Below are 17,437 nucleotides of genomic sequence, written 5' to 3'. Positions count from 1 at the left end.
ATCATTTCGAGAAAACTGTTATGATGTCTAGACTGGTTTATTTATTTATTTTTTTCATCAGAGAAAAATTTGTGCCGAAAAATTTCGTCGCTTGAAATAAAATTACGAGTGACTACTCTTATCGTCTATCCCGACATCTGTCATCTATTATCTCGCGCAAATGGTAGCCGGTTACTGTCGAGCGACTTCTTTCCCGTTGCTGCTACCCGTGGGAATTAAGCGCACCGGTTCGCCAGAACAACCGCTACGGAACCACCGGGAACTGAACTATTGCAAAGAGCGCTATTTGTTCCCGAAGACGGGAACGTTACCGCCGCGTGCGGGGAATCGCAACGAGTTTCTTTGAGCTAGTCACGATATTCAACGATTCCACACGCGATTTAACTACACATATGCGCACGCGAGTCCTCTCTCTTATGAGGAATCGCGCTTATTACACACGATGCGACGGATGAATAGCATCGCGGAAGACGAACCGGATCTAAAGATAAAACTCTCATTGAGTTTGCTTCCATTCACTTTTTGAATTGGTTCTTTTAATTATCTCCGATTTCGCTAGGAAAACGAATACTTTTATGCGCCGCGATATAGTTTTTTTTTCTTTCTTTCTTCCCAGATGCATATATTTTTATCTTCGATCCGATTCGCTTTCTAAGCTGCGCTCCCGCATGTAGAAACGCGCTATTCACAGAGGAGGAATCCAGTTCCTGAAATAATTCAGCGGTTGACTGCGAAGTAGAACAAGTAGCGCTATATCGTACGAGAGAGAGAGAGAGAGAGAGAGAGAGAGACGAAAGACACAGACATATACGCTGTATACTTGAACTTTTGAACTGTTTAAGTTGACTGTCTTATCAAAATGTCGAGTGTAATTCTAGCCATTTGATACTGTCACGAGATATCGAAGTAACTTGTTACTTCGTTTCAGCTAAATAAAATATCCGCTTAAGAAGATACCGACCTGTAAACTAGATAGAGACCTGTAAACCGACGTTTTAAAAACCTAAATTTCTCTAATTTTTAATAAATTAAAAGTATGTAGTTTTTTATATTTATTAATTTGCTTCTATAGTGCTTTTGAAAATGGGTGTATATAATGCTCTTTTTTTCATTCATAATGATAGCATATGATAACCTGACCTAACCTATACTGTCATCACGAATATCCCTTTTTCTCATCAACTAGACATTCTAACCGTGATCTAAGTAAATACGATACCAGTGAAAATCTTAGAAACATCGGTTTATAGGTCTCTATAGTCGGTACCCTTTTAAGAGAGTACAAAAGATGTAGAATATTCCCGTCTTAAATACAAAAAAAAAAGAACAAATTTATTCTAATTCAGAAAAAAAAGATGTTTCCCCCATTTTCCGTAGAGTGCCATCCATCACGATGTACTTACACGTGTATCACCTTACAACTCAATATCCCAAAAACATGGGGATAATCTATTTGTTACATTTTCGTGGACAGCTCTTAAAACGTATATCTCTTGAGTTGAAAGGTTTCGACCGAGAGGATCGATGCTCCTCGTCCTCGGGACGTTGGTGAAGCAGACGCGCAGGAGCAGCTCGAGACGCACGAAGTGTTACATGCTCGCGCGATCAGCTGTGTAGGTTACTCGGGGTAGACGAGACGTACCACGTGTGCATTCAACCCCCTGAGTCATCCTACCTCCCCTCTCTTCGTGGCGCGACGATTCCCTCCTCACTGTAGTGACTCTCCTCCGTGTGACGCAAATAAAATATCAAGCCTGAGAGAAGAAGCAGCTAAAAAACAGAGACAGAGAGAAAAACAATCGAGTGTCAAAGAAAGAGAAGACGGAGGAACGAGTCGGCAGGGAGAGTCTTATTGATTTTTCGAACATCTGATCGGCGCGAGAAGCAGAACAAGGTAGACGCAGACGAGAGAGAGAAAAAGGAATAGCGCTGGAGAAGGCCGACGCGAAAAAGCCAACGAAAGGGCGAGAGAGGAGCAGGGAAGTTTCTTTCTACCATCCCTCTCCCTTCCGGTGGCCTTCGGTAGACTCGGTGTCCCGCACTTGTGTTGCCACGGTAACAGCCTAGATTCGCGAGAAGAGCCAGACGAGCGCGGACGGATAACTCGGAGAAAGAGCGAGAAGGAAAAGCAGAAGAGAGCGGGCAAGCGAGGGTAAGAGCCGAGACGCGACTCGTGTTGCGCATTCGCTCTCTTCGTCCCTTTTGTTCCAGATTTCCGTCGTGCTACCCGGTATTCGCGAAAAGTGTAGACGCAACACATGTACACACCGGAAAGTACGGACACGTAAGTGCGACGATGCATCCGGCAGTTCGAGTAATTCGGTGAGACCGTTAGCTAAGAGAAGAGACGTGGGCAAAGTTTGACACAGTCCTCGACGCATGATTAACCCTTTATGGACAGACTAAGTATCCCAGACCCAAAACCGGTGTCTCTAATAGAAATCAGCTTTTTTTAACGCTTATATCTTCTAGAATACTAGAAATTTTTTTTACTTTTTTATTGACGCAGAATTGTTCAAACTTTCGATTACGTTTTAGAGGAGTGGTCACTATAATGGCCAGAGATAGGTAACTATTTAATGTGCATATAAAAATATGTAATAGGTGTATATGCATATATATTAATGTATCTGTGCTTGAGAAACATGTATTTATATATGTATTACTTAATAAAAGTTGACGGTGTCATTTGTGTTTATTACATCAAATGAGACGTCGAACGCGGTATATATGTTCTACTTGTAATACTGCATTATACGTAACATCTTGTCTTGAAAATTTTCATATAAAAAAAACATTACCGTAAATTCTTATACACAAAATATAAATTCATTTATAATTTTATTTTTCCATTTCAAAACAATAAATACCAAAATCAAAAAATACAAAAAAATTAAAAAATAAACTATGCAAAAATAAACTATAAAAGAAAAAAATTAAAAACTACAAAAATAAAACCAAATTATAAAACAAAAAAGGAGCTACATAACTTTCTACGTTCATGCCGTTAGCTCTGGGTAATGCTGAAGGAAAGTTTCATGTATGAATGTAATTGCTGTTCAGACTCATTCAGACTCATTTAGGTTAGCAACACTGTTCCTGTGTAAAATTTTGATACTCTGACATTAGAATCGTACTTAGCAATATCAAAAACCCTTAGAATCACTAAACTTCAAATTTTGAAAATTGTCCACATTGACCATACCGTTAAGAACCAGCTCTGGCCACTATAGTGGTTAACAACAAACTCGTAAACTTTGCGCTACATGTAATTCTATATATGCATATATTTTTCGCTAAAAAAGTCAACATTTTAAAGGAAAACTGCCAGTTTTTTAAAGATTAAAAACAAAAAAAAAAAAAAAAAAAAAAAAAACAAGATTCAAGAAATGTTGAGTTTTTGCGGAGATATTCTATTTTAAAGTCGCGTGGGTCTCACAAACCCAGTCAGTCCAACTAGTAGGCGTTTTTGGAGTCTGTCCACGAAAGGTTAACTATATTCTTTCGTGTTGCTCGAGTGAAGCTAACCTGCACCGAAACATTTCTCTGCACTCTTGAGCTACGAGAAACAAATACAGTGCACAAAATATAAAATATTCGTTAACTCTTACATTGTCGGCATAATGCCGTATGGCACCATTATGAGAACGCTAATATTATAGGAGAAAAGTGGCATGAAAGAGCTAGGTTTTGAAAGAGCCATTTTCAATTATTCGGCGATTTCTGAACGAATTTCACAGAAGTTTTAATTTTTATATAGCAACACTAGACGTGTGTCATCCACAAACATTTGACAGATTATTAAAAATAAATAGCGTCGGTGCATCGTATTAAAGATTTTGTCATTGAAAAGTGAATTTTTGGGTTTTATTTCTTTGTTTTTTAACATTTTTGTGTAAAGAAATAATACAAAAATTATTATATCACGATTTTATATATGTATTTAGTCTCCTAAGTATGTAAATATTTCTCATTCATAGCGTTAATTTGATAGTGTATTTTGAGATTATAATTTTTAAGAGAAAAAGTTTTGAAAGAGCCGGACTATAGTGTGATGAAAGAGCCGGCTACCAAACAATCAAAAAATCTTTTTAATAAAACATCTAGCTCTGACAGTGAATGTAACGATGATTTGTTTTCAGATTCTGATGAAATATTATNAAAAATAAAAAAAAAAGGAAACTAGAAAAAGAAAATAATTATAATAATTGTATAGTGTGCACTATATATAAACGTTATAAAAAGAGTAAGCAAATATGATTTCAGTGTAAACTTTATTCTGATTGGACATATAGAACGTGTGGGATAAAAGAGATGCTAAAATTATTTTTGTCAAAATTGCTTCTAAAGATACCTAAGAAATTAAGTTTTTTTTCTCAATTGTAATTTTAAAAAGTTGTTTTGAAAGTTTGATTAATAAAGGAAGAGTTACTTAGATTTAAGTAAAAAATATATAAATTTAGTTGATGGTTTTGTTAATTTTGAAGAGATTGTTATGAAACTAGTTTTAGCATTTTGGTTAACAATTGTTTGTTAACAATTATATTAATGTTTTGTTAAAAATTGTATTAATGTCTATTAATAGTTTGTTTATTATTTTGTTTATAAACAGTTAAAGATTCTTGTTATAAGAAGGCGGCTCTTTCATAACATTCGATGGCTCTTTCAATACCATTATGTTATGAAAGAGCCGAATTTTACTTTTCTTTTAAGTGAAAATATGTTTATTAAGCTTGTTAGATTTTGTCTTTTTGTTTATTAAATAACACAAAGGAATAAGTAAACTACAAATTGAAACAATAAGCGTTATGTTTGATTGCTTTTTAAATAGGTTTTTTGGCTCCATACTAAAACTGGCTCATGCCACTCTTCTTCTACCGTATTTTGGAGAAGAGTTCTTTTTCATCTGACTTGTTTGTAAGAAAAAATATTTAGAAAATCTAAATATGTTGTTGGATGGTTTAGTTTTCGAATTCGCCGTAACCTAAGATACAGAATTTATTTATATACATGGTTAGTAATAATGCTACTGTATTACGAAAAAAAACGATTTGCTATAACAGCCAGAAATTGTACCAGCAAAGCTATAGCCGTAATATACGGACAATGAAGTTTCTGTGTTACAATAGCTAAGGTGATAATGCTGCATAATATTAAGAATTGTAACTAATAAACTTTAATAAAGTAACATAGCAGATTTGCTAAGACACTGAAAAAATTGTAAAGCTTGCAATTTTTAGCAAAATATATTAGGTAATATACCACATTGATTTGCTGTGGTAGTAAAGACATTATGTTATATTAACAAGGTTGATTGTAGCAAAGCATTGGCTTCTGTAACAAACTAGCTACAAATAAATAAGCAGATTATGAATTTTATTTTTTTCATTTTTTTATTTTAAAATGTCGTTGTAGTACTATAGTAATATAATTCATACAATATATAATTACATATAATTATATAATCATAACATATATATATATAAATTACATATAATGAAAATTTTTGATTTACATTAAAGTGCGTAACGTAGAATAACATAATTTTCATTAAAAATATTTTTATGGGAACTTATTGGTAAAGGATCGCTCAGGTCTTCAATATAGACATATGTTTTTGTTACTGAAAATAAAAAAAACAATAAATTTAATATCATTGTCATTTAAGTATTTAAGATCTAATGTAATGTCATTTCCTGTAATTAATTTTGATAAATTGCTATTAAATATTAGAAACGCAAAAAAGTATTATATCAGATAAGATATAACGAATAAATATAAAAAAATAAAACATTCTGATAACATGTGTGGCATAAAAGATTAAGAATATTTATATTTCATACTCACTTTTAAATGTCTTAATGACATCTTCGGCCAAATCCTATTGTTCGAGCAATTCTCTCACATTTTTCACCGTATACATCTTTTTGAAGATATTACACATGCAACAGCTATCTCGGGAATTATGTTTCGACACGTAGTAACACATTCGGTTAAATTGTTTAAATATATTATATATTATAAAAGTATACATACCTGTTATGAAGTAGTAAATGCGTGTAATGGCGCACGAAATAATTGCCAAACGCTATTACCGGCACGCAACTGTTTTTGTGAGTGATTAAACAGTTACATGTATTACTGCGCAAAACGTCCAATAGAAATAATTCCCGATAGCTCTTGATAGAATTGTTTTCTATATAACAAGAAATTCTTCGCGATGATACATATAACATGTCATAATATGTATCGTGCTTAAATTGCGATAATTACATAAATTGAAAAGTAACTATGTTATTTTTTCTAAGACTAATATACGTTTTGTTCTCCATTTGTTGTTAAAGTTTTGTACAATAAATTGCAATAATATTGTATTATTATATAATTTTATTTTATAAAATGAAATCAGTTCTATGCAATTTTTTATACTAGCTAAGAAAATATTTAACGAAACTATATTTGTTTGTAGAACATGTTGACAAATGGTTCCAAACTTAATGTCTTTGTTGCGCTATCAAATTTTCTTAGTTACAAATCTTGAACTTACGTAGCTATAGCTATAGCTTTACTGAATCGATCAAACCATTTTTTTGCAATTCAACTTCAAAAACGTAATCAGCGATATAAAAAACTCCAAGAAACACTAATTTTTCAAAATTTAATAATTTTATAATTTTCACTTCTGTTTCCCGCCGGCCCTTCAATTGTATCTCGTGCAAATATAAAAAAAGTTTTGATTTCTTTTTCTTTCTTAAATCTATATGTTGTTTCTCTCTCTCTCTCTCTCTCTCTCTCTCTCTCTCTCTCTCTCTCTTCTATGTTTTTTCTCTCTCTCTCTCTCTCTCTCTCTCTCTCTCTCTCTCTCTCTCGCTTCACTATATGTCTATTATCTTTCTTCGTTTGCAAATTGTCAAATCAGAGTGACCAACCTTCGCAATTAACAGTATATATATTAACAGTGCGTCTCTACCTGTTTGTGTTTGCCAAACACGAGACCCACGGAAGTTTCCTCATCGTTTATTCCCTTCGTCGGAGTGTGCTTATTGGGGACCTGCGAAATAATGTAAGATACAAACACACGTGTGTCCACGCGTCTGTGTAAATCACTTGAAGACCAGAAGTCCGGAAAACGCTGAACGATATCGCCGGAAAACTAACCGCGAAAGATATTCTGTTGCTTTTTTTCTACACACGAGAGCGAACATCGCAATGTTGATTTTGCAGATCGTATTACGACCACAAAATAATTCTGAAAGATCGCGTTGTACGAGTGACAAATTGAGCACCAAAATTTGCGCGTAAAACGCGCACTCAATCGAATCGATGATTATATGTATTTATCGACGAGCTCTATTTTGTGGAACTCTCTTTGCACTGTACACGCAAATATATCGTTCGCAATTATTTATCACGCGCCGACCGTGGCGTACGCGAAAACTTTTTTTCCCAGTGAACAAGTGCACACACTAAATCGGCTCGGTTGTACAATCGTTATCTCATCGTACACGCATCGGTAACTTATTAAAAAGATTGTTGTCGAAAAATTGCGATTTGTATCGCAAAACGAAGCAAATAGCGCACGATGTGTATAAAATGGTTTTGCAGACAATTTAAATACCTATTGCAAATTTTCTCTCAACGAGTGATAAATTAAACGAAACTGAATCTAGTTTTTTTTTTTATTCAGACGACACCGAAATATTTTCTCCAAACACAGAATGTACGAACTTATTTCTTCCATGTTCTCTTTCTCGTCTCTTGTTATTTCCTCTTAATTACTGACACACACGCGCGCGCGCGCGTGTATGTATAAATTTAATATTATTTTGAAAAATTCTTATAAAACAAATAGATTCAGAATCGATTGTTATTGTTCTTTTTAGAGAAACCGAATAACGTACACTCGTATTGCGTCTAAACACAACGCTCGCTAATAATCACGACAATTAAAACAAATCCAAACCCCAAACGAACCAAAACTCGGAATCGCCAGGGCGGAAAACGAGGGGGCAGTTACGATTTTGCGACCTCGTCCCCGATTTCTCTCTCTCTCTCGCTCTCTCTCTCTCTCTCTCTCTCTCTCTCTCTCTCTCTCTCTCTCTCTCTCTCTCACCGTACAGTCTCAGCAGCTCCCGCTGGCGAGAACTCCGGGAGAGAGTACCGGGTGAACCCAGCAATCCGCATAACGACGGGCATCCTGCCAGACAGGATGAGAGCGTTGTGCACGCCAGAATACACAGAGCGAGATAATCCGGACGCTCGTGCTGCGGTTTGGACAAAGATTTAAGATCAAAAAATAAGATTCCGCGCGCGTTAGAAACTATCTCGGAACGGTCTTGGATAAAGAAAAAGCGATCGCGCTACGATGATTCGCGTAACGATGAAAGAACAAATAGGGAAAAATTGCAGATCAAAAAGTCGCCATTGAATATTTTAGAAACGTCCAAGTGTCATTTATTTAATTTGTGATAAAATCGATATAAAATAACCGATAAAACCTAAAAAAACTTAATAAAAAAAAAAAATCTACATCTCCGCTCAAGACCCAAGTCTGAATCAAGACCACAAATTTCTAAAAGGACAAAGGGGTTGAACATGTAAATTTTGGGGTCTCATCTATTAAATGACATGTTACAGACCAAAGAGAAAGAGGGGGAGGCGCACTTCGCCAACACTTCTCGGTATTGACATAAGACGCGAAACTTTGTGATGCACATCACATTCAGGAGAATTTACACATACCTGTTCTGTGTGCTTTCGCGCGACACGTGCTTTTACAGTTGACAGAAGCGCGGCAACGTCAAAGTGTACTTACGTCATCGTGTGCACGACAATGAATCTTTTAGGAGGCACGTGGGCGTATCTCATCGTGAGCTATGATTCCGAGTCGCCGTGACTCTTTGAAAGCGTCACAAACGCAAAGAATGACTTATACCGGTTTACGTGGTTTTTTTAAACCGCGCCGGGAACATCCACGCGAAAATGTTTAAACGACGTTTCATCGCGACGGCTTGCATATTTATACGTTTGTTGTTTCTTTTTTTTTTTTTTACAGAAGTTCGCTTTGTCGTCAAATATCCTTTGAATTTCAGAACTGTATTTGCAAAAACAAAGAATAATTTACGCGCGTACCGACTATTCGAGTTAATTTGTTCGACCCTCGGTCTTGTTCAAGTTTTTTATTCATCTGAAAGAAACACGACGTTTCGCAGTTTTGTAATAATAAAAATAGCGAGAAAGAGATTGATGTCGAAAATAAAAGTCTGTGTAATTTCGCGAGTTCGTATTTGCACGCATTACGTTATTACATCCGTATATTCATTTATCTTGCGTATTAAAAAGCCTATGTAATAAACTTGTCAAATAATCAAATTCAGCGAAAAAATCAATATCTCAACATGTGCCGTGAAAAACAAACGTGACATCGTATAAAAATTAAGTTTTAGATAAAAATAAACTCTTGTTAAAGCTGACAGGCTTTAAGGACGTTCTCCGAATTATTGATTTTCTTAGAATTTTCTTTAAATTTGCGATATACATAGTTTATAATCTTATTTATACGTAGCCTTTTTGGATAATAAGGGTAGCAATTCTAAAATATGGAAGATATATATTTCAATTTTTACCATGGATTTCCTATGCTGAGCCTTTAAAGTGGGGTAAAGTGGGGTTTTTTAAAATTACTGACAACAATTTTCTTAGGATTTTTTAAAAAAACAAGTATGTGGTAGTGGAGAGTGTCCTAATTAAAATACGATTTTGAATAATATGGCAAGCAACCCTTTTTTCAAACTGTAGCTTTTTTTGTTTTTTTTTGGTTTTGCTGGATTTATGTGCGCTGTGTACTGTAGCTATTTTTTAACTTCTGCGCAGAGTAAGCGGGTCTTAGCAGTGCTGAATAGCTCAACTTAACTTTGTTACAGCAGTACAAACTTACTCATGAGAAGAGATATTTTAGGTCGCTAACCACTGTATTTAGGTTGCTAACCACTGTAGTCGGAGAACATCCTTAATTACATCAAACAATTACATGTTTTCGTCTGTCGTGATGAATCTCATTTCACGGTGTGAATCGCGAATTTCGGTCAAGATCGCGCGCGCGAACCGGCGACAAGCGGCATCGATTGTAAGGATGACAAACCGGAAGTGCCGAAAAGGAAAGGAGTTCTAGGTCGAGGGCTCTTTCGCTCGCGAACCCGCCGTGTAACCCAGTTTCTCGAAATGCGTGGTCGGGTTCCCGCGATGTATCGCATACTACGTGCCCGTATGCACGTACGTGTGATGTATGCAATTGCAAATGTATGTATACACACGCGAACATGTGTACTACCTGGGTCACATGGATTTACCGATCCGTCATCGGAATGCGCGGGACGCCACGTATCAATTCCGACGTGCCGAAACTTTCGTTTCCGATTAGATCGTTGGCACGAGACCGCTTTTTGTTTGAAACACGCTGCGAGAAATACGAACGAGTTTGCTTGCTTGCTTACTCTCTCTCTCTCTCTCTCTTGCTTCTTTTTTTTTATCGATATATTACTAATTATAATGCTTACATACGCCAATACACGTGTACACCGGCTCTGATTCATTAGCGCGCCTTTCATCTGCATCCCCAAGGTTTCTAAATTTAAAACGCTAGTGACGCAAAAGCGACGAGAGTGGATTTAAACGACGCAATTTCTATTCGTCATATCCCGTTCTCTCTTTTGTTTTCAACGTCACGTTATTCTACATATTTACAGCTTTTCTTTTTTTAAACAAGGATTATAATAAAAATCGTGATATTTATAAACTGTGCTCGAGTTATTTTTATACTGATATTTTTCATTTCATTGTTGCTGCGGATCGACAGCTTTTTTTAAAAGGATATTTATTATCGCGCGTCATCACGACTTCCGTCAAAGAACAATATTTAGCGGAAGTACGCGCTGCAGAGCGAAAATTAACGACCACAGCGCGATGTGACAATAGGACAACGTTTTCAACGAAACGTGGTTGTACATACACGGCGGTTCCTATGTGGAAGTTACCCGTGACTCGCGGCAACGTTACGTCTCCACTTTCACTCTCGTCCGAGAAGTGTTCTTTTGTTTCAACTTCTTATAATTCGACGTGTACTCGGTACGTGTCTTTCTCCGCTGTTAATAATATGCAACATATTGAAAACATCTGACATTGACGAACAAACACACTTTTCTTTCGGTTTTGAAACGATTTCGGTGACGATACTGTCGATACTCACAACAAAGGTTATTCAAGTAGCGCGCGAGCGGTGCAACAACCTTCAATATATTGTGCGAGATTCACACGATATATAAAGAAAACTCGTGCTTTTTGAACAGACAAGATCGGACACCAAAAGTTCATTATCAGCAAGAAATGAAAGTGCATCTCCGTGTACTTACGTCGCCACTTTGTTAATTGCCATTTTTTCCGGCAGTGCTTTCGCATCGAGTTCTGATTTTAGAATCGCGTCACTATCGGCGACAAGTAAACATTCAATCTACGTGGCCTGAGATACAAGTTCATAAATTACAATTGCAAAACACCGCTTGCGCAACGCTATTGCACGCTATTGCGAGATATAATCGGATTTGTTTTTCGGAGCGCGCGATCTCGAAACGGATAAACAGGCCTTCACAGCCGAAAACGTGTAAATACAGGTGTAATGGATAGGAACCGAAGAAACCAGCTGTCTCCGTGTTACGCAATTTGTACACAAACACCATTAAGTGCAACAAATAATAATTTAAAAAAAACGTAGACAAAATATTTTGTAACAAACATACGACTCTATTAGGTATGTAGTGTATATAACACACACATGTACAAATAAATGACAAGTCTGGCACGAAAAACAGCCATTACTCAGCAGGAAGATAGTTCGAGTAGCTATATTGATTTATTATCGACTAACTGTATGAAGAGTATTGAGGAATTGCGGCCAATACACAGTAGAAAAAACCGCAAAGCTCGAGAATAATATAGGTAGGTACCGACGAGTAATATCGATTTTGCGAGAGCTCTTTATTCGGACGACACGGACGTGCCGCCACTTGTAACCAAGGTTTTACTTCTCTCTGGCAAAGGTGTGTACTATTATCTTAACTCTCGGCGGCTTGTCGAGACACTAGTCTTTTTGTACTCAATTTTAGTTTTTTTTTAATCTTCTTAACACTTTTGTTATGTCACATATTTGATACCAATGTGATCCTAGAATATCTAAGAGAACACGTAAGTGTTATGAACAAATTATAATTTTGCATTAACAATTAAATATAAACAAATAAAGTGTCAAAAAGTAGCTTTTTTCAGAAAAAAATCATTTTTGGAAAAAAAGAGGTAATAAACATACTTAAAAAATCTCACATTATGTTTTTGGGGTCGCTGATTACGAATCCAGTGTCAGAATTTTGCAAAATTTCAAAATGGCGGCATCAATATGACCGTAATAGAGAATTTTTTAATATTGCACAAAATTGAGCGAAAAGTATAAGTCTAAAAGTGTTTAGGTCACTGATTGGGAATCCATTGTTAAAATTTTCACAAATTTTAGTATTCCAAAATATCGTCTCCAGTATAACACCCATAATCAAGAGAATAGTATTGCTCAGCGCAGTAGAAGGATAACATTGATGTTTTTACATTTGTAAATACTACCTCTAGTCTCGCTCTTAGCGCTATCCAAAACTAACAACGAGGACGTGGCAAAATTCCATTTTTTTTTTTTTTTAATTTTTTTTGTATTTTTTTTTCATCTGCCACATTGGATCCGCCATTTTGAATTTTAAATTTTTTATCTCAGATTCGTATTCAGCAGCCCGGAAAACTATGAAATATCAAGTTTTATCAAAAAGAAAAAATTTGTGCTTTCAAAGGATTAAACGCTCGAACGCAATCGTTTGTTTTCCACCGCTGAATTATTTTCCGCTATAATCGATAACTCGCGCGCGCAATATAGCGCGTCTTTCTCAAACATGTATTGTATTCACCGCAAAGGGAATTTACTACATAATTAATACAGTAATATTATCATTACACTTAATATTCCGCCTTATCGCGTTATCATATCCATTATGTGTTATTGCGTGTAGATAATTCGCTTTGATATTTCCACATACTGTACTTAATACGCGAACCTTGCCGTGAACGATCTCTCGCTAAAATGCGGTCGGGAAACGATCGCTTCGCCACGCCTTTTCTTGTTCTCGATCTCGCAAACGACATCGAAGGAAATATAACCGCGACACGAGTTTTCCCCGTTGCGCGGAGGGACACGCATTAGCCAAACTTTCACTCGTTTTTCCACTTTACTTTCTACAAACAGGCAAAACCGCCCACTCTTTCCTCCCAAGGAAACAGAAACTGACAAACGCGGTTCACCGCTCGGCTTATTTGCGCAATGACTACTTGTCAACAACGAGAACACTGTGTTTCCGAGAGAAAGAGAAAGAGAAGGAACGATCGCGTGAAATTTCTGCGGAATTAGAAGCGCGAGGCAATCTCTCTCTGAATAAAATTAAAGAAATTTTCTCGATGGAAAACAATGTTATTACTGACAAATACATAAAATAAACAAATCTTAAATAATACACCTTTGCGTCAGTAACTGTTTTTATTTTGTATTGTTTTCTTATTTCTGTTTCTACGAAGTTAGAAGATATATATAGCAATTCCACATTTCTTTCTGAAGATTAGTTGTATTATAAAAAAAAATGTTAAACATCTGTCAATAATATTACGACAACGATCGCACCAGATTAGATAAAGCAAGACTCTGAAAAAATCGAGCTATATTTAACACTTTATATGACTTCTATGATACGGAACGTAAGTACGAGATAATTGTCCGTTTTATCAGAACGCATTAATTCGCGCGCGCACCTTCGCTTATCTAACTGAAATACAATAAATGCAGCCTTGTAACTTTCGCTAGTACGAAGAAGACAAAAGATTACCTGGAAATTAGAGATGATATCGATTGGTCGAGTTACAATAAATTACTTTTAAAGCGCTTCCACATAACGTAATAAAATATAAAAACATATATGAGATGTACACATAGAGATAGATAGATAGATAGATAGATACCGCTTTATTTGTAAAGTGCTCTGGAAAAAATCCTCTCAAGCGCTATTTAACAAAATATACATAAAATAACTAAATGAATTAAAATACTGAGACATGATATATAAAAATTAAAAGTGAGTGTAAGAAAGAAAATAAAATAACATAAAATTAAATAAAAGTAAAGATAACAAAGTAACAGAAGTAAACATAATTAAATACAAATACAAAAAATAAAGATACAATAAAATACATTAGAAAATTGAACATGAATTAAAGAACGTGAGGTAGTTTTCAGACGAGATTAAGAAGTTAAATAATTAAATAAATAAAGAGAGAGAGAGGCGGAGGGAGCAAAAATACTTGAGCTAGTAATGACGTAAGAAGGTTGAACAATTAAGTTTTTATGAAGCTCGAGTTACAGTACCAAGAATGTCAGTTCTTATAATATCGGAAATGTCACAAGTTACATAGATTTTGTTTTGTTTTTATCAAGTTTAGACGATGTATCGAGAATCTTGAACTTAATATCGAGAAAGTGATTCACATTTAATATCGAGAAACAAACGGTGACATACTTTTCGAAAATTTGTCTCTCTCACTGTTTCTGCGTTTACTGACCTGAGAGGTAGGATTTGGCGCACGTGATGTATCCGCACATCCGTCCGATTTTCGTCCACACGGTCTTGAAGAGCTCGGAATTGTACATCGGCAAACAATGGTAACCGCCTCCACCTTCCACGATCTCCCTCTCGATCGTTTCACCTCGCGTCGTCGCGCGATGCATTCGAGCGCGTCGCGAAATATGTTATACAGTACAATGCGCTATTCGTGCGCGCGTGTCGTTGAACCCCGCCGCGCGCGGCGCGGATTCGCGCGCCGCGAAATGTCACGACAGCGAACGACGCACTTCCGAGATCACGGTTCAGGCGCGATTCATAATTCTCACAGATGTTTGTGTAACGTAACGATTAATCGACCGATGAATCAGGATTTCTCAGTCGATCGTTAGACGCACGAACGATATGACGCGAATAGATGATTAATAATGTGTCGTTACGACCGTCACAACGATGTCTAATGGGTCACGCGATCGATCTTCGAGTATCATGCGAATAATCAGACGTTACGATATTTATCCAAGAGTTAGGTCAACAGAAGTTACTGTAATACAAACGAAAATCGAAATTTTATATCAATCGAAAGAACTTGTTTAGCTAGAGCGAGTAAGCGAGTTGCAGCAACTTATCGAGAACAGACATGGGTCTCCCAGACCCAATAAAAAAAATGGCGCATCTGCGTCTTTAATAAAAATTTTCTTTTAAACGCTTCGAAACTACTAGATTTCTTCAATTTATTTGATTATTTATTTATTTATTTTGATCGACGCAGAATCGTTCAACCTTTTTGATTCAGAAAAATTGGAAAAATATTGAATTTTTGCAGAAATGTTTAATTTCAAAGTCGCGTGGGTCTAACAAACTCAGTCAGTCCAACTAGGCTTTGGAAGTTAGTCCTAATCCTGTAAACGTTTTTTTTTAAACGTATCCTCTTGTAAATCTTGGACATTTATGTCTGACGCGATTTTTTTATCGGTTAAAACATTAGAAAAACTATGTTAAAATTTATAGGGCTTTATTCAACACACACACACACACACACATTCTATACTCAAGAAAATAAGATTAATTTTAATATATATGTATATTTTTTTAGTGTTTTCACTAAATAGTTAATAAGATTTTTTCATTTCCAAGAATCGCTCGGACATCAACGTCCGGGGGCTCACGGGATTAAGGTTAATGGCGACTCTTAATTTTCTCTTTGTACTGAATCTTGTTTGGTGGCACGAACCACCTGGACATGTATGTTGCGTCACGAAAAAAAACGCGTCACATTTATGAGCAGACGTGCGCAGATAACATTTTGTAATCCGGCATTTACAACGATGCCCGTATACACGTGCAGTCTGTTCCTCTTTAATCAGCTGAGAAAACACGAAATTACGCGTGTATACCCACAATTTTCTCCTCCGACGAGCTCGCAATGATTGTTCGTGCTCTTATACATATATACATATACCGTCGCGCGTACGCAACCATATTTCAAACTGTTTAAATTGAGGGACTGGCTGTCAGATAAACCTGTAATTCTAAAAACTTCTTCTTCATGTGATGTGTTACTTGCAGCTCGAGCGGCACATTCTCAAACTCCTTCGGCTCGAGAACAGTTTTTGGAAATTGTAACGCGTTACGTGAATTATGTAAATTTTCTAATAAAAAATATTTTTCTCTTTTTTAATTATAATCAAGTTTTATCAATGTTGCGTTTGCATTCGTAAACTCCAATATGGAAAATGTATCTCGCAAATGTTTCCGCGCGACGATAAATTTATTTAGCCTCTTTCTCGATAAGCAAATATCAATTTATCTTCGTAATGCGTTATTTTGTTTTTTTTTTTAATATTGTATCGTATGCCTGTGTATCGATTGAGCCTGAATCATAAACACAAGCTGCTTGATATGTTTAAGTGTTTCGAGATGTTTGATTTATATATTTTTGATATAAATGACGCTCGCTGTCAATAAAGAAAACAATTTGAGAAAACATGAGGCGGGACACAAAAATGACACATGTGTGTGCAGATAATATTACGTCTTCGCGATAATTGCACGGCAAGTAAGTGTAAGTCACACGGCGATAACGGAAACGATTGCTTAACGTTTCACTAGCTGCCTGTGACTCGGTAAATATATAAAAATTGACATCGAACGACATTTTATCGTGAAAAACACTTCCTCTCTTATCTGACGGTATCCAATGCTACACACTTATATTTTCTACACAGCACGACATTGAGAAAACGTGCGTGTTATATAAAAGTTTCGTATTTTTTTCGTACTAGAATATTAATATCGTACAGATAAAAACTTTATATTGAGAAAGTTTTAATATTGCGTACATGCATTGTTCTATCTTTCAATATCAAAGTAACTATAAAGTTTGACGTGATTAATATAGTCAATGTCAAGTGCATGATAAAAAAAACTACACACATGTGTCAAATGTTTGCATAGTGATATCCTGTACAAACCTTCGAAGAAACTTCGATATGTTACAATGTATCTTGCAATATTAATAATATTCATTCGATTGCGAAAAAAACGCCAAATGTAATAACATATGTTTTTTGGAAACAATCAAATTTCTTATAATTATTTAAAAGCTATCACAACAAAATATCACACAATCATGAGATGAAATTTCAATCCAGTGTATATTTTTTTATTTTAGAAATTGAAAAAGTTAAACAAATGCAATTAATTATTTTATTGTTATTGAATATTAGTGAAAAAGTAGAAAAGTT

At 35.7% G+C, this 17,437-nt stretch overlaps 1 protein-coding gene across 5 annotated transcripts in view; it reads right to left on the bottom strand.

The window, feature by feature from the left end:
- Positions 1-17,437, bottom strand: part of LOC109857599 (serine/threonine-protein kinase tricorner) — a 143,278-nt gene that overhangs the window by 50,751 nt on the left and 75,090 nt on the right. The window contains exon 1 of one of the 5 annotated variants that reach the window (XM_020434070.1): positions 14,692-14,891. The exons of 3 other annotated variants lie outside the window; for them this stretch is intronic. In XM_020434070.1, the coding sequence (XP_020289659.1) occupies positions 14,692-14,857 (166 nt within the window). In that variant the 5' untranslated portion in view covers positions 14,858-14,891. Of the gene's footprint in view, positions 1-6,970; positions 7,030-14,691; positions 14,892-17,437 lie in introns of those variants that run through there. One more of the 5 variants, XM_020434072.1, reaches the window with a different exon arrangement.

Source organism: Pseudomyrmex gracilis, unplaced genomic scaffold (genome assembly GCF_002006095.1).
Source record: "Pseudomyrmex gracilis isolate BER0280 unplaced genomic scaffold, ASM200609v1 scaffold_165, whole genome shotgun sequence".
NCBI lineage: Eukaryota > Metazoa > Arthropoda > Insecta > Hymenoptera > Formicidae > Pseudomyrmex > Pseudomyrmex gracilis.
This window is presented reverse-complemented; position numbering and strand designations above follow the sequence as displayed.